This window comes from Mobula birostris, chromosome 2, assembly GCF_030028105.1.
Source record: "Mobula birostris isolate sMobBir1 chromosome 2, sMobBir1.hap1, whole genome shotgun sequence".
Lineage (NCBI taxonomy): Eukaryota > Metazoa > Chordata > Chondrichthyes > Myliobatiformes > Myliobatidae > Mobula > Mobula birostris.
Window position 1 is genome coordinate 243,920,014 of NC_092371.1, and position 18,808 is coordinate 243,938,821.

Sequence of the window (18,808 nt, forward strand, 5' to 3'; positions counted from 1 at the left end):
GGGCTCTCACGACCAGACTGTGCAACAGTTTCTTCCCCCAAGCCATCAGACTCCTCAATACCCAGAGTCTAGACTGACATCTACATCATTTATTATTACATTGTAATTTGTCCTCTACTGTGCCTATTGTCTTGTTTATTCATTATTGTACTGCACTGTTTTGTGCAGTTTACGTAGTCCTGTGTAGGTCTGTAGTCTAGTGTAGTTTTTATGTTGTTTTACGTAGTCTAGTGTAACCTTGTGCTGTCTCACATAGTCTAGTGTAATTTTGTGTTGTTTCATGTAGCACCATGGTCCTGGAGGAACGTTGTTTCATTTTTACTGTGTACTGTACCAGCAGCTTATGGTCGAAATGACAATAAACTTGACTTGACAAAAGGTTTAAGGAATTGATATGGTCATCCAATTAGCCACAGGCAAGAACTAAAGCAGAAAACACAATCCATAAGGCTTGCAATGAAATCAATGCTCCCAGAATTACCCACGCATCATGCTCTTCCTGATCTAACACTGAATCCTTTCGCAGATGAATTGGAAACTGACAAAAATAATAACTAAAGCAGACATTTTCATGTGTGAATGGAGACCGAGTAATGTCCTAGTGAAAATCAGGGACGGCAACTCTTTAAAAGCTGATTTCAGAGCCGTGTCTTGCAATCTGAAAGTTTGTATTTCTAATTAAATTTTCCTTCATTTTTACAATTTTTATAATATTTAACCGCTGGGATTAGTAACTTACAAGCAGATTTGATTCACTATAAGTACAGCGTTTCCATCTAAATTTAGAGCACTTACCGTCACACTCATCACCCTTCTGCTGAAATCCTGCTTTGCAGACGCACTTGCCGATTGGCACCAGCCACTCGCCCTCGGCACTGCAGTGCATCCTAGGAGGGTTTTCCGCCTCCTCTTCTGCGTCGCTGACGCAGGCGCCGTGCACCTCCACCAGGGACGAGAATTCGGATCCCGTCACCGTGTCGGGGAAAACCGCCAGGTTCTCCACGATCGACCAGCACTTCTTGTAGTAAACGCGGACGGACACCAGGGCAATGCAGGCTCCCACATCCTGGAAAGCCAAGTAGAATCCCTTTCTCGAGAGGGGCCCGATCTCCCGCAGCTCAGTGTTGAGCTTCATGACACGCTCTCCAAGGTCTCCTTGAGTAAAACTTTCATCGGCTGCGATAGTGTCTATTTTGAGGTACTGCGACTCCTTAATGTTCCGGCCTGCATCCGAATCGCTCTCAAAGTAATACAGGTTAAACGTCTCTTTGCATGTCCCCAAGACTCCTGGAATGCTGTTACAATCCCTCAGGGTAAACTTCATTTCCACAAATATCCTCTGGGCATTGCCTCTTGCAATCCAGTTAGTTCTCAGCCAGTTGTTCTGGTTAGGCTCCATAACTCTGCACACCTGATATGTGCGAATGGGGATGTAATTCTCATCTACTCCACTGATCTCTTCCCACTGAAAGGCAGAAGAACAAGATATAATTTTCCCAAAGCAGATAATTTTAAAAAGACCAAAAATATTGTAAAACACATTTCCATATTTGTTAAGAAACGTTTGGAAGTATTTCAAGGTTCAAAGCAAATTTATTATGGAAGTATGCACATGTCACCATACACTACCCTGAGATTCATTTTCTTGCAGGCATTCGCAGTAAAACAGAGAAAGACAGCAGAAGCAATGAAAAAGTGCAGATAAAGGCAGACGAACTACCCAAAGCAGACAAACAGTTCAAACAAATAAACAAACACCTGAGGCCTCCATTGGTCAGGGTCAACCATGGATATCGCATCCCAGCTGTCCAGATTTGCAAGCCAGGGCAGTACGATACGGAGAGCAAGCTGTTGCCCGTGTAACAGGCTCCTCATCTCCAGGCAGCTGGTGAACCCAAAGAAACGGCAGAGTCCGATACAGTCTGGCACCAGCAGTGTCGCAGGAGTTGCCAGTCAGCGTTGAACTCAACGTAGGACTGCCTTATGGACTCCAGCTCCGGATTTTCCCCTCAGGGTTTACCCGCGAAGCCTTCCCCATGAGTGGGTCTAGCCACAAGTCAGCAGAGGTCTGAACTCACAGCTTCCCTCCACCTAGACGAGCTGCCAACCATAGCTGATGAGCCCCATTTGCTCACAGCAAAAGGATTTCAGGCGCCAGTAACCCACCTTTCACCCTACCTCTGTCAGTAGAAATGGTTCCACCGGACCTAGTAGCTAAACCACATGTGAAGGCCAGGAGCTGGACCTGGTTGTCAGAAGCTATTGAGACACACACTGTTGATAGCATTTAATAGGTAGTGGGACCTTATCCACATGAGCACCCCCAGCTATTTCAATCTTACGGAACAAACAGAAAAACAGGTTTATAGATAGATAGATTGGTGATAGATAGACAGATAGATAGATTGGTGATAGATATACAGATAAATAGATAGGCAGATAATGCTAAAAACATGATTTGTAGAGTCCTTGAAAGTGGGTCCTTAGGTTGTAGAATCAGTTCAGTATTAAGGTGAGTGAAGTTATCACTTCTGGCTCAGGAGCCTGATGGTTGAAGGGTAATAACTGTTCCCTGAACCTGCTGGTGTGGGACCTAAGGCTCCTGTACTTCCTCCCTGAAGACAGCAGCGAGAAGAGAGCATGGCCTTGACAATGGATGCTGCTTTCTTGTGGTAATGCACCTTGTAGATGTGCTAACTGGTGAAAATATTTTACTTGTGAAGAGAAAGATTTACGATCTTAAAGAAAAATAACTTTATTTGTCGCATGCGCAGTACATGAAAACATACCGTTTGCATCAAATTAAATCAGCGAGGATGTGCTTGGAGGCAGCCCACAGTCTTGCCATACTTCTGGCACCAACATAGCATGACTACAACTCACTACCCATAACTGGTATGCTTTTGGAATATGGGAGGAAGCCAGACGGTCACGGGAGAATGGACAAAATCCTTAGTGGCAGGAATTCACTCAAATGGACTGGAACATACCAAAAAGATCAAGGATTTCTCTTCTGTTCTGTAAGACCTTAACTCATTTTTCTTTCCTTGACAAACCAGGGAGTATTATAGATTAGGCAGCTTTAGAGTATTGGAGATATAATCAATGTGTTATGAGTTCAGAACAGAGGCAATTATATTAAATCATTCAAAGACAATGCCAGCATCAAACTATCCCACAGAATCCATGTCGTTCAACAAAAGAATCATAGCCAACGAAATGATGTCATTAATTCAATTCCACCAGGTTACTTTAACACCTCTTTACAGCATAGTACAACATCCTTAAAATTGGATAAGGATAACTTATTTACTTATTTATTTATTGAGATACAATGTGGAATAGGTCCTTTGAGGCACAGCACCCAGCAATCCCCTGATTTACTCCCAGCCTAATCATGGGACAATTTACAATGACCCATTAACCTACCAACCGGTACATTTTTGGACTGTGGGAGGAAACCGGAGCTGTGGGAAAACCCACACGGCGACGGGGAGAAGGTACAAACTCCTTACAGGCAGCGGCGGGTATGGTAAAGCATTGTGCTGCCCTAGTATCATGGGGGTTCTACCACCGATCTGACACTACAAACTGGTTTGCTCTGAGCACTGGTTTGTGAACAATGACCACAGGAGCCTTACACAACGTAAGTGCAATGCTATTCCAGCACCAGCGATCACTGACCGGGGTTCCATTCCTACCACAGTCTGACAGGGGTCTGTTCGGCCGCCATGTGACCATGCGTGTTTCCTCTAAGTGCTCTGGTTTCCTCCCACATTTTAACCAAGGAATTATGGGTTAGGGTTAGGGTTAGTGAGTTGCAGGCGTCAGCATGCTATGTTGGCAACACAGCAAAATTCTCCCCATTCGATTTTACGCAGATGACGCATCTCACTGTATGTTTTGATCCACATGTGACAAACAAAACTAATCTTTTGCAACAGAAACAGAATGCTGGAGGAACTCAGCAGGTCAGGCAGCATCTATGGAAATCAACAAGCAGTCGATGTTTCGGGCCAAGACCCTCCATCAGGACTGGAAAGGAAGGGGGGAGATAACAGAATAAAAAGGTGGTGGAGAGGAGAGAGGACAAGCTAGAAGGTGACAGGTGAGTCCAGGTGGGTGGAGAGGGGAATGAAGTAATAAGCAAGGAGGTGATAGGTGGAGGAGGCAAAGGGCTGGAGAGGAAGGAATCTGGACTTATTTCCTGGCATAATTTTCATATTATTATTTAATTATTCATAGCTTTATATTGCTATATCTATACTCTATTCCTGGTTGGTGCAACTGTAACGAAACCCAATTTCCCTCAGGATCAATAAAGTATGACTGTGACTATGACTAATAGGATAGGAGAGTAGACTATAGGGAAAAGGGAGGGAGGAGGAGAACCGGGGAGGAGGGAGTAATCATAGGCAGGTAAGCAGAAGAGAGAAATAGAAGGAGGAAGGGCACCAAGAGTAGGTGATAGGCAGGTGAGAAGTTTTTGTACTCAAGGGCTTCGCCTACTCATAGTGTTTCTTAACTCCAGTGAATGGTAGGTCCTCAAGTGGACTGTTATTGTCAAATGCCCTGTTTGAGTTTCCAGTTTCCAATATTCTGCAGAAGTGCACATTCTTAATGGAACTCCAATATGTCAGTCAATACCTGAACATTCACACGTATCTGCTAATCCAAGATGTCAGAAAGCAATTCCGTCTCATTGTATCAATCATCTTCACTCCACCCAACCCATCCTCATCTCCGGCCAGTGACCAGATCAATAAAGAAAGGTCAATTGATTGAGGGATTATTGGATCTGTCCAGACATTGCTCAGTATGTTATCCTGGTCAATCAATGACCAGCAATTGTAACTCAGGTGTTTATAATGCAGTAAATGGCTCTTCCAATGTGAGCTGGACTTAACCCATGAGCGGTTGGATATCTGGCCTAATTCAATCCATTGGTCATTATTTGACCAGTAGCTACACTTCACCTGAGTAACTCTTACATTTTAAGGAGCTTATGTAAAGCTCTATACATTAAATATACAGGCAAGAATTCAAAGTTCAAAGTATATGTCACCATATTCAAAATAAAACAAAAGAATCTTCAATAAAATCTAAACATAACCAAAGATTGATGAATTGTCAAAACGTTGAACTGACTCCACAGCCTATGGACTCATTTTCAATGACTCTACCACGTGTTCTCAATGTTGTTTATTGTTTTTATTTACATGGTTTGTCTTCTTTTGCACATTGGTTGTCAGTCGTAGCTAATGCATAGTTGAATTGACTTTATTAGTTACATCCTTCATATACAGGAGGAGTAAAAATCTTTACGTTACATCTCCGTCTAAATGTGCAATCTGCAATTTATAGTAATTTATAATAAATATTATGTAAAACAGGACAGTCAATATAACATAAGAATACAGTTGTGTCGGCATGAGTTAATCAGTCTGATGGCCTGGTGGAAGAAGCTGTCCTGGAGCCTGTTGGTCCTGGCTTTTATGCTGCGGTACCATTTCCCATTTGGTAGCAGCTGGAACAGTTTGTGGTTGGGGTGACTCAGGTCCCCAATGATCCTTTGGGCCCTTTTTACACACCTGTCACTGTAAATGTCCTGAATAGTGGGAGGTTCACATCTACAGATGTGCTTATAAATTCTATTGTATTTATTTATTTACCTGTAAAATACCTGCAAGAAAATTCATCTCAAGGTTGTATATGGTGACATATCTCACCACCCATGAATACTGCTGCACTACGTTTTTATTTCTGTTTTGGCACTACTTATTTAATTTAACTATTTAATATACTTACCGTAATTCAGTTTTTTATGTTATCACTTATTACTTTGTACTGCTCCCACAAAGTTAACAAATTTCATGACATATGCCAGTGATACTAAATGTGATTGTGATTCAAATATGTACCTGTACTTTGTAATAAATTTACCATATGACCATGAGACATTGGAGCAGATTTAGGCCATTTGGCCCATCGAGTCTGTACTGCCACCTCATCATGGCTGATCCAAAGAAACATCCTCTCTACATCCACTCTGTTGAGGCCTTTCAACGTTCGATAGGTTTCAATGAGTCAGCCATTATTTCCTCTGAAATATAGTGAGTACAGGCCCAGAACCATCAAACACTCCTAATATGATACGTAAACCTTTCAATCCCGGAATCATTTTCACGAACCTCCTTGCAATGTCAACACATCCTTCCTTAATAAGGGGCCCAAAACTGATCACAGTACTCTAAGTGAGGCCTCACCAGTGCTTTATTAGGCCTCAACATTATATCCTACTTTGAACTTTAATATGCAAAAGAAAACAAACATTGCTAATAAATAAGACTGAGAATTTGATCTGATCCGTTGCAGGTCTTTGCCTGTATTCGTTGTCAAGCCTGACACATGGCCGCTTAAGCAGGGTACTAACGAGGAATTGATGCCATGGGAAGTACCATGGTCAACCCTGGACACCCGCTGGATATCTGAGGCTTATGGGATACCCTAGAATGCAATGCAGCTGTCAGCAAAGAGGATCAGGTGATTTTTTTCTCTCTCTCTAAACAGCCAATTTGTGAGGCAAGAAAGCATTCCCAGCGAGACAGCTGTTTACTTGACTTTACACTGTGAAATAAGGGAAGAGGTTGGGAGTGCAGCTGCAGATATGAGAGACACCAACCTTTATGTTCATAATATGGGTGTACCTTTTCTGTCTGTCCATAGGTACCTGAGAATCTCTGGTTCATCAAAAAAACACCGCCGGTTTCTTCAGTAAAATCCTCAATGAACACATGATGCTCAAAGATGGTGACATCTTTCTATGGTCCTATCTATGATCACAACTTGAGGCTTTATAAAGCACTGGTGAGGCCTCACTTGGATTATTGTGAGCAATCTTAGGCCCCCTTATTTAAGGAAGGATGTGCTGAAACTGGAGAGGGTACAAAGAAGGTTCATGAAACTTATTCCAGGATTGAATGGTTTGTCATATGAACAGCATTTGATGGCTCTGGGCCTGTACTCACTGGAATTCAGAAGAATGAGGGGTGACCTCATTGAAAACTATCAAATGGTGAAAAGCCTTGATGGAATGGATGTGGAAAGGATATTTCCTATGGTGGGGGGAGGAGCCTAAATTCAGAGGGCACAGCCTCAGAAGAGAGGGATATCTAGAACGGCAAGAAGGAATTTCTTTAGCCAGACGGTGACGAACCTGTGGAGTTCTTCACCACAGGATGATGTGGAGGCCAAGTCTTTGGGTATTTTTAAGACAGAGGTTGATAGATTTTTGATTAGTGAGGGCATGAAGGGATCTGGGGAGAAGGCAGGAGATTGGGGCTGAGAGGGAAAATTGCTCAGCCATGATGAAATGGCGGAGGGAATAGACTCAATGGGCCAAATGGCCTAATTCTGTTCTTGTATCTTATGGTCTTGTGGTCTTACTAATATGGGTCACGTGGACAAGTAATGGGACTACTTGTATCAATCCCCACAGAGGTTCTAAAGCCAAACCATCAGAAGAAGGGAATAAGACCAGGCCATTTGGCTCTTCGAGCCTGCTCTTCAAATTAATAAAATTACAGCAAATGTTTATTGTACTTATTTAGAGATACAGCACAGTAACATCCCCTTTAGGCCCAGCGAGCCAATTCCACCCCTATGACCGGTTAACCTACTAACCCGCGTCTTTGGAATGCAAGAGGAAACCTGGGCACCCAGAGTAAACCCACATGGTCGCGAGGAGAACGCACATTTATCTCACAGATCCCAAGAACTGAGCCCAGGTTGCTGGCATTATGCTACCGCGCTGCCCCATTTCGAATCAGTCGTATAAAACTGGGAAATCCACAAGATTCTTTGATTCACTGGTGTCCAAAATTCTATCATGACTATAAGCTGGGACTGAGAATCCCCAGTCCTTTAACAAAATAAGGTTCTTCACACATGGATTGAAGCAATTATTATTCACTTCAGTACTAAAGTCTTTCAACTGAGACTATCATCTCTAATTTTAGACTTCTCTCAATTTCCAAACATGTACTGGTTAGCAGGTTAAATAGCCATATGAATGTAATTGTGTAACAAAGACATTTTCCGACGGGAGGGCCTTTCACCGCGTTACCGCTAAATAATTGTAAAAAGTCAATACATACAACTATGGAAACTTGGAACTAATTTGGGTAAAACAGAATATTCAGATTAATGTCTATGGATATTCTGAGTGAGCTAACACTCAAAACCCAGGCATTAATCTTTCTGTTTGCTGCTCTTATATTTTCAGGACAGTGACATAATTTCACTTAGTAAACATCGATTGACTTTTTCCCATTCGGGTTCAGGGAAGATACAATGTCTGCTGTAAATACACCCAATGACTTGGCCTCCACAGCTGTTTGTGGGAATGAATTCCACAGATTCGCCCCCCTCTGGCTAAAGAAATTCCTCCTCATCTCCGTTCTAAATGTATGTCCATCTAACTCTGGAAGGCAGACTTGCTCAGCACAATGACCGGATCAAGTAATACCTGTTGGCAGCAGGAAAAGTAGCTGCATTAAGAGCCTTCATGTGAACGAACTAACGAAGAGTGTTCTGTCTAAGACACTCTACAAAGACAAGCTCAGACAACAAAGCCACTCAATACAGCCACCTTCTGCCAAAATTGCATCTCTTTCATCTGATTGCCTCAAAGATAAACTGAAACCTTTCTGAAGAGCTGAGTAACAATCCCTTCTAAATCCCATTTATGAAAAGCCCCCCTGTAATGGTGCGGACAACTACTGGAATGTGAAAAGTGTTGATATTCATTTACCTCAGACATGCACCCTGTTACTGAAGTCCTTCTGCTGTTTCTATGCCACAAGATTTGCAAGGCTCACACAAAAGCCTCTGCTGGATAACTGACTGCAGGGCAACTCCAGTCAAGGGAAAGTTGTGCCTTTATTGTCTTACACTGCCAGGTAAATTAACCCCTTGTAGGCTGTAAAGTTGTGGATCTTATCTGACCATCGGATATTTGAAATATAATTGCTGTATGAGAACTCTGTGGCTTGGGAATAACGTTTGTTAATATTCAAATATTATTCACATGGATTGACATGATGCAAAAGTTTACCGTTATGTTTTGTAACTCAAATATATAAAACTAACTGCAAGGAAAAGACAGAGAGACCAGAATGCCCGTCTTAGTTTCCTTTTTACTTTAAGCGTGGTGTGGTACTGCATGGAGAAGTGATAACATATGCCATCACATATAACACGTAATGAATTATTTAAACGAACAAGAATGCTTAATCTCGCAATATTTACAATATTACTCAATTATTAAATGCACAACTTTTACCATTTCTTCTCTTAAGATGTCAAATATAGTCCAATCAGATGAGATTAAAATGTCAACCTTTTGGCATTCTAAATGCTGTGAGATTTGGCAAATTCTGAAGGAGCTCAAAACGGCAAAATCAGGAGTCTGTCTGGCAGATTCATGATTGTTTAATGTCATTTCTTGTACACAGGTGTAAGGAGAATGACATAATTGTTACTCTGAATTCCATGCAGCACAAAGAAAATAGAAAAACAATAATAAAATAAGATACACAATAAATATAAATGCATAAGATAGCTTATATTTGATTGTATGTCTATAAAGTGACGCTAGACTACATGAAGTGACTGACGAGTAATAAAGCAGTGGTGAAGTTATTGGGTGGAGGTGTTGATCAGCCTTGCTGCTTGTGGAAAGTAAATGCTTTTGAGTCTGGTAGTCTAGGCATGGACATTACATAACCTCCTCCCTGAAGGGAGTGGGAGAAACAGTCCATGAGCAGAGCAGGTGGGATCCTTCATGATATCGCTAGCCCTTTTCCTGTGCCTTTCCTGGATGATGGGTAGACTTGTGCCAGTGACGCATTGGGCAGTTCTGACTACCCGCTGTAGAGCCTTCCGGTCCATCGCAGTGCGGTTTCCATAGCAGACAGTGATGCAGTATGTTAGGATGCTCTCTACTGTGCATCCGTAGAATGACGCGAGTATATCTGTGTATAGTACAGCTTTCTTCAGCCTCCTCAAAAAGTAGAGGTGACGGTGAGCTTCCCTGATTATCTAGGATGTGTTTTGGGGACATGAGAGGTTGTGTGAGACATGAACTCTCAGGAGTTTGAAACTGCTCACAGTTTCCACTGCTGTGCCACCGATGTAAAGAGAGGTGTGAGTGGTACGAGCTCTCCTGAAGCTGTCTTACTGACACTGAGGAAGAGGTCATTTGCCCGGCACCAGGCCTCAAGCTCTTCCACCTCCTCTCTATAGACCGTCTCATCACTGCTGGTGATGAGCCCTTCCACTGGGGGGGCGGGGGGGGGGGGGGAAACGGTTGTGTATCCCGACTCTCTAAAGTCGGTTCGTCAGGAAGTCCAACACCCAGGTGTACAGTGGTATATTTAGACTGAAGAGAGTAGGATCATAAGATATAGGACCAAAATTAGGCTATTTAGCCCATCAAGTCTGCACTGCAATTGTATAGCAAATAAATTGGCCTCCGCTGTCATCGGTGACACTGAATTTCACAGAGTCACCACCTTCTGGCTAAAGAAATTCCTCCACATCTCCCTTCTAAAGGAATGTCCTTGTATTCTGAGGTTGCACCCTCTGGTTCTAGTCTCCTCCACTACAGAAAATATCCTCTCCACATTCACTCTTTCTTGGTCTTTCAATATTCAATAGGTTTCTACGAGATATACCCCCTCCTCATTCTTTCAGAACTCCAGCAAGTACAGGTAAAGCCACCAAATGCTCCTCATACGTTAACCCTTTCACTCCCGGGACCATTTGCATGAAAATCCTCTGGACCCTCTCCAATGCCAGCATATCTTTTCTTAGTTAAGGCGCCCAAAACTGCTCAAAGTACTCCAAGTGCAGTCTGACTAATGCCTTATAAAGGCTCGGCATTACATCCTTGTTCTCTCTCTCTCTCTCATAAAAAGATGGAAGGTGAGAAAATTGCTGAATAAGTGAACACGTATCGCACAGCAGAGTTATTGTATCCCTGACTTCCCTGTCTTTGCCATCATCAATACTGACACTGAACATTACATTAACATGTTTCATCTGAATGAGCACACATATTAATTAAATTCATGAAAGACAACTCAAATATAAACATGGAGATTTCATCTTCAAGATTCTGACACAGCATTGCTTGTGTTTGACAGACCATTTTGTCTTCTGATGGTGGATGCTGAAGGTGCTCTAGTTTCACTGAATAACCAGTCTATATATTTCACAGTGTTCGTACTCAAAGGTCAAAGTAAATTTAATATCAGATTACTTTATATCACCACCTACTACCCTGAGATTCAATTGCTTGTGGGCATTCACAGAAGAACGTAGAATAACAATAGAATCATTGAAAAGCTACACACAAAGACTGAAAAAACAACCAACATGCGAAGAGGACAAACTGTGCAATACTGAGACATACTGAGGGTCCTTGAAAGTGAGTCGATAGGTTGTGGAATCAGTTCAGTGTTGAGGTGAGTGAAAGTATCCACACTCTTTCAGGAGCCTGGTGGTTGAAGGGTAATAACCGTTCCTGAACCCGAAGGTGTGGGACTCAAGGCTCCTGAGCCTCCTTTCCAATGGTGGCAGCAAGAAGAGAGCATGGCCTGATTGGTGGGGCACTTATTGTCGTTGTTACCTTGATTCATTTAATTTATTAGTATCATATATTTCTGTGGAATAATTCTAATTTACTTTTCAGAATTTTGCAATTTTGAAACATACAACTTAGCAGAAGTCCTTCCTGTACAAATTCTACTATAAATATGTGTTTCAATGTTCTGATTTAATCAAAGCAAATTATTCTGAAGTGCTTGAAACTTTTGCTCAGGGAATTGTGTCCTGTGAATTATATGTAAGTAGCTGTCGACCCCTGAGAGAAGCATAGCTGCACTGTTTAAAGTAAGTTCTAGTGAGGCATAAATTTTAAAAAGAAATTTATACCTAACTGGGAAATGGGAAATGAAACATATAACCAATATCAGAAAGATATCTCACAAAATTAAAGCAAAACTGGGTTATTACTTCACTTTGCACCAGAAAGATGAATAGATAATTTTAAAAAATATTCATATTAGGAATAAAGGGTTGATGTTTCGGGCCGAGACCCTTCATTAAATCCTTCCTTGGCCCAAAACATCGGCTCTTTATTCTTTTCCATAGTCATTGCCTGACTTGCTGGGTTCCTCCAGCATTTTGTGTGTGTGAGGTATTCCAGATTTCCAGTAACTGCAGAATTTCCGGTTTATATTATTCATATTGATGTTGCATAAATAGTTAGTGCATTCATCATTTATGTAATAACTTGTTTGCTACAGTATTCACCATCAGGTGCTCTCCATTTTCCTGAAATATCCTATAAGTACCACAGACACCATCACGGAAAAGGTTGATTCCAGCCAGTCTGTGTTCTGGGTTTAGCTCCAGAATGAATATAAAACCCTCCCTCACCCATTCACTGTAAGCAATATAAACTGGACAAAATTCTGTCAGGGGAAACTATTTAGATCAGAGGTCTAACAGCCTACTCAGGTAGGGTATTTATCCACTGCATTCCCCTGGAAACTGAAGTGTCTATTTTCCCACCAGTAATGAAACAAAAAAGAATTTATGGATTTGCTCCATCTGAGGTTCACTTGAGCAGTTCAGGAGGACAAAGAGAACTGAAGTGGAAGTCCTTTGAGTAGGTAGCAGAGCTGGGAGTTGTGTCTCCTTTTTGGGAACCTTTTGTGGGACAGACAAGCTGTCGGTAAGGAGTTGGCATGTTCTTCCCATGACCACGTGGGTTTCCTCTGGGTACTTCAACTTCCTCCCATGGTCCAAGGACGTACTAGTTCGAAGGTTAATTGTTCACTGTAAACTGTCCCACGATTTAGCTAGGGTTAAATCAGGGGATCGCTGGGCAGCGCATCTCGAAAAGCAGAAAGGACCTATTCAGGGCTGTATCTCAATAAATAAGTCTGAGTTCATCCTTGTAGACTGCAAAAGACTTACTGTATGTCACGTCATACAGCGGGTGTGCAAACTGTCTGCTGTTATCGTTGAATTGTATTAATTTGCTTGTTATAGTGTTGATCTTTCAGCAATGGAATTGTGTCCAAATTTTTGTCCTGCGTTAGGTAAGTACATCCTTCACTTCAGATCACCTTGAAAAGGAAAATGGAGGGCTACGTGGGAGGGAGGGGTTAGATCAACCTTGAAGTATGACAGTGCACGGTGGCCAAACGCCAAAGAGCCTGTACTGTACTGTAATAGTATATGTTCTATATGTAATTCAAAACTTCAAGTTTTCATATATTTTGTTATTACGAAATTAGCTTCATAGCTTCATACTCCTTGAGTGGAATTATACAAAACACAAGAGATTCTGCAGATGCTGGAAATCCGGAGCAACACACACAAAATGCTGGAGGAACTCTGCAGGTCAGGTAGCATGAATAAACACTTGATATTTCAGGCTGAGACCTTTCATCAGGACTCATGAAGGGTCTCGTCCTGAAACATCAACTGTTTGTTCCTTTCCATAGATGTTGCTTGACCTGCTGAGTTCCTCCAGCAATTTATGTGTATGACTCTGATGTTAAACAAATGCTGGCCTGATTTAAAATTAGCTTTTTTATTTTAAGTATTTAATATATTTGATACGGGATATAATTAAATTAATTGCCCTAAATAAAGTGCAGGCCTCAAAAAGTTCCTTACATCGAAATTTCCCAAAAGCAATTAAAATAGCACAGTTATTTCTAACAGAAAGAGCAGTTAGAGAAAGGCTAAATGAACACATCTAGCCTTTTATTAGTTTTATTGTTTGTGTGTGTGTGTATTGGAAATCAATTGACTGTTATTTATTAAATTCCCATTTGCTCCCAGTCTGAACTATCTAAATGATGGAAAGTGTGATCGATGTTACCTTCTGTGATCTTACATTCCCTTTTAGATTAGTGCTAATTACTTTCAACAGTGGGACTTCTCACTAATTGAGGTGGCAATGTGGTCATTCAGGGCCACTCTAATAAATGACATCAGCATCATTAAGGACCCCTAATACTCATTGCCCTTGCCAAATTGCAAACTCCACCCACTAACCCACCCCTGCATAGCCCCCACCACAACCACCAGCGCCAGTCACTTTATGTACAGAGCGTATAGTGCTTAGTGTTACTTTATGGGCATGCAATTAATCTATGTAGATTAGCTGTCTTGTGCATTTATATTCATTATGTTTTATTGTTTTTACCTTATTGTCTTTTTTAATGTTGCATCAGATCTGGAGCAACAATTATTTCATTCTGCTTTACACGTGCGTACTGGGAATGACATTAAACAATCTAGAATCTTGAATCAAAGAGGAAATACAGGAGCCTGAAGACACACCACACATAGTTTTATCAACAGCTTCTTCCCCTCTGCCATCACATTTCTGAACGGACAATGAACCCGTTTTTGTCCTCTCTTTTTGCACTACTAATTTAATTTATTTTATATTTATTTCCTATCGTAACTTATAGTTCATTTATGTATTTTACTGCCCTGCCGTCGTAAGACAACAAATTTCATGACATACGTCAGTGATACTAAAGCTGATTCTGATTCTAAAAAAATAAAACCTATATCGGGAATGCAATTCCAAAGATCCTCAGATTAGCGCTGCCAGCCTTGGCTAAAATATTTGTGGGGGTGGGGGAAAACAAGCTGGAAACATTGCGCTTACCCCATCGGCAGGAAAAGAGATCCATTCCAGCTCCGTCTGCTGCACTTTGGAATCCAGTAAAATAACTTCAGGGAAAGAGAGAGATCAAACAAATAATGTGAAGTTGTAGCATCCATGCCAGGACCACCAGACTCAAAAACAGTTCCTTTCCCCAAGCAGTAAGTCTGATCAACACCTCCACCCCTCCACACCCCCAAACACCACTACTTTTATCACTTCCTGTCAGAGTCACCTTGTCACTTTGTGGGCAGAAAATCAATCTATGTATAGAAGCTATCTTGTGTATTTATATTTATTATGCTTTTTAATTATTGTGTTCTTTATCTCATTGTGTTGCTTTTTTCTGCTGTATTGGATTTGGAGCAACAATTATTTCCTTCTCCTTTACACTTGCGAACTGCAAATGACAATAATATTGAATCTTGAACCTAATTATATCAACAGACAACAGTTTTATGATGGGATTAGACTACAGAATTCAATTTAACACTTATCCCAAATCCAAATGAAATTGCCCAAACGGCGCGCAGTACATTACCTAAAGCAGTTGGGACTAATTAAACTGCTTCCAAATTTGGTGATTTGTTACAAATTACCCGTGTTTTCAACACTTTTTATTAATACACAAAATCGTAAAGAACCACCTTGCATTCCCACTCAGCCCTCGTTTAGTTTTAAATTATCCTTTAAAGAACCGGGTCTAAATTCCTCAGTTTCTTCGCCCGCTTGTAAAATATTCGTTACTGTGGTGCCCAGCTGTCTAATCGCGCAGAAAAAACAAATAACAGCACCGCTTGCAGTGTGCGCTTAAGCATTTTCAGGAAATGGGAGATGGTACAGCCAGGATTCGCTCTCTCCTTTGACTTGGGTCTCATTGACGAGAATTCACTGTCAATTCTTCTTCTGGGAACAAGGGTTTCGGGCGGACAGTTCGGCGCGGTTTTTTCCCACTGCAGATCGAAGTCGAATCGGATTCTGGCGTCTGCCGGCAAACGTTCGCGCGGGTGTCCATCCCAGTACATTCTCCGCCGAAAATGGGTTTTACACGCGGTGGGGCGCGGGAGTTTAAAACAGTCCCCGAACGGACAGGACTCCCGTCCACAGTGTCGGGGTCTTCTGCTCCCGGAGAGAGAGGGGCCGGGTTGCGTGAGGATACCCATAATTTTTATTGTAGTAGGGTCCCACCAGAGGGAGGGGGGCACAGGAATGGCAACAGTCTTACTGGTTTTAGGGAATTTAATAGAACTCCACTGAAAGCACTGACTATGAATGTAGGAATGAAAGATTTCATTCTTGTATTTATTTTTATTAGGAATAAAGTTTATTCAGATATAAAAATTCAGTATCTATTGTTCCATTAATTGTTAATATTGACATCCATTAAAATCAGAAATACTTCAATTTGTAAAATAGATTTTTTAAAAATTAATACATCAATGGTCAGATTAGCCTCGCAGCCGAGTACTTCATCCTAGCATCGCTATAAACTCACGTTAAACTATAGACCAGGATTAATGTGGAGCCACTGGGTTTTCGTGTGGTCTACGAGTTTTACCTATTTAGTTAGGTGTGCATTGAAATCTCTTAACGTGATCGATTCCCCAGTTAAGTTGGAAGCGGATGAAAACGGAACGATAACTAACCAGCGCATCGGGAGAGTGTTCGTTCTCAGTAAAATGCTTGACAAACGCTCTACGGTTAAAAGTCAGTCGCGGGGATGGGGAGGGGAGGGGGGGGATGACAGACAGCTCTACCTCTACCCAGGTAGAAGAATGTGCCGACAGAAACTACAGCCCGCCTCCAAGCGACAGGTAACTCGTACAGACCCACAGACAGCAGGCGACCGCTGCTTCAGAATGCAACTACCGTTTTAATTTTGTTTAAAATCGGAAACAGGAGCTAAACGTTTATTTTTCGCGTGTATTTCATGCCGAACCATTTACCTTATGCAGAGACGTGTGCACATTGTACCTATCTGAGCATACTAATTATATTTAATGCTAAATGTAAATCCCGCAGCAAATTGCTTGCAGTGACTAGTAAACCAATTTATTTAATGCTGAACCATTTACCTAATGCAAAACTATGCATATTATCCTGTTTGATCGTTTTAATTATATTTAATGTCAAGGGTAAATTTGATAGCAAATCGTTTGCAACGACCCATAAACAACAGGCGCAGTTTACTGGTTGTGCTACAGCAAGTTAGAGTTTCGGTCTCGGCGTTTGACGCTACTTTGAAAGGTTTAAATGCGGTTAAAAAGCTGAGGTGCCAACCCGGAGAGCAGAGCGCCGTGATAATTTCGTGATGCCGCTCGGGGTCCGTACGCGAACTTCCCGAAAATTTCCACCCGCTTTAAAAACCGACTTATGTCCCGTATCTGCCACTGTTCCTGCGCCCACTGCGACACCTTCATTTGTAAAGAGTGGAGGCTGAAAACCCCCACGAAGGGGATCGGTCTGTGAAGAGTACAAATATCAGACTGTGACTCAGCGCCGTCTTCTCGTCAACAAGGCGGTCGGGTAATTTGGCAATCTGTAAAATTCGCTTTCATCTTCGCCAGTCCATCCTTCCTCAACAATGTTCAAACTAACTTTCTGCTCCCGTTACGCGGCACTGCCGTTTTTGTTTACCCCCGTCAGCACGTCTGCCATTCGAAACAGCAGACCTGCGAAATGTAACCCAACTCCTCAGAATTATATATATTAAAAAAAACTTTTCAGCGGCGTCCCCAGCAGGAGGGAACTCGGACGACCCGGCTGCTCCGAAACTCTGCCGCTAAAAACTGTTGTGTGTGTCACGTCTCCCCGCGGGTCCGAACATCCATGTCAAGATGCCCGGTTGCATTCGGGCGTTTGCAGCGTTTTACCGACTGGTGCTTGGGAGCTCGATCTCAGCGTTGCAGAGAAGTTTGGATGGGTACATGGTTGGTAGGGGAATGGAGGGCTCTGGTTCGCGGAGGCAGTTTAAATGGTGGGCCGAAGGGCCTGTTTCTGTGCTGTACTTTTCTATGACACGACGGCTCGGGGATGCGACTTCCAAGCGGCAGGAACTGGCCCTGCCACCGTCTGACTTCTCTGCAAGTGCTCGGGATGTGATGTGTCGGCCGGAGAGATTTCCAAATCGTCAAATGCAACGGTTGCAAGAAGGCATGCAGATTTTTTTTTTAAAAAAAGAATGAATAAATGATATAGCGGGCCGATCGTCCAAAAGAGGAGGAAACATCAGACCGTTTTGCACGGCTAATTTAAAGAGGATTTATTGCATTTTTTTTTATGTGTGTGTTCCCTTGGCTATTGGCACTAAATCTAAAGAGTGCAATGCGCGCCCAACTCCGAGCGTCCAGTGCTGGGACTCCCACTGGCTTGCTGGATGCTCCACTGTCCTTCCCGGGAAAGAGAACGGAGTGGGGAATTTCACCGGCACGAGATCCCCAGATGTCCCATCCAGAAGTAGCGGATCGGTCAAGCAAGCAGTCTGTTAAAGGAAGGAGGAGGAGGTAGACTTTTCAGTTTCTTACCTTCTCTTGCAGCCTGCGTCAGATGCGTGAGAATGGTGCTGAGTACAGAAATGCAGCAGCCGATAATCCAGAGAGCGTTGCTGAGCTTGAAGCCCATGGTATAAGCGGTGGCTTGGATTGTAAAGGTTTTTATTATTATTATTATTATTGACTGCTACTCTAGCAGCAAACTCGCCCGCGTTTCTGCGCTTTAAGTCCCAGGCTCTGGGAGCAAGGCTTATTCCACACACTCAAATAGCGCCCAGTGCTTGCTGAGGGCGGAGATCCGGCCAGCCGCCACGTCAATCACACGGTTCCGGCGCTGACTGACAGCCCCGTCGCCCACTCACGTCACGGGCTTGCGGACAGCGCTGGCCCAAGGGGTGGAGGAACGCCGCCAATAGGAGGGCGAGAAGGGCGGAGGAGGGTTGTTCTTCTCCAATGAAGCCAAGTCCACACAGACACAGTAACACGCGTGGTTAGTGAGACCGAACCGAGAGGGGATTTTGTGCTGCTGCTGGGATCCAGGACATAAAAAAGACAC

General features: G+C 42.6%; 1 protein-coding gene across 4 annotated transcripts in view; it reads right to left on the reverse strand.

Annotated features, from left to right (window-relative positions):
* epha7 (eph receptor A7) overlaps positions 1-18,532 on the reverse strand; it is a 380,177-nt gene extending 361,645 nt beyond the window's left edge. For 3 of the 4 annotated variants that reach the window (XM_072251664.1, XM_072251663.1, XM_072251661.1), the window contains exons 1-3: positions 18,286-18,531; positions 14,765-14,829; positions 796-1,465 (exon numbers count right to left, since the gene is read on the reverse strand). In XM_072251664.1, the coding sequence (XP_072107765.1) occupies positions 796-1,465; positions 14,765-14,829; positions 18,286-18,382 (832 nt within the window). In that variant the 5' untranslated portion in view covers positions 18,383-18,531. Of the gene's footprint in view, positions 1-795; positions 1,466-14,764; positions 14,830-18,285 lie in introns of all 4 variants that reach the window. The other variant, XM_072251662.1, reaches the window with a different exon arrangement.
* Positions 18,533-18,808: the final 276 nt, after the last annotated feature.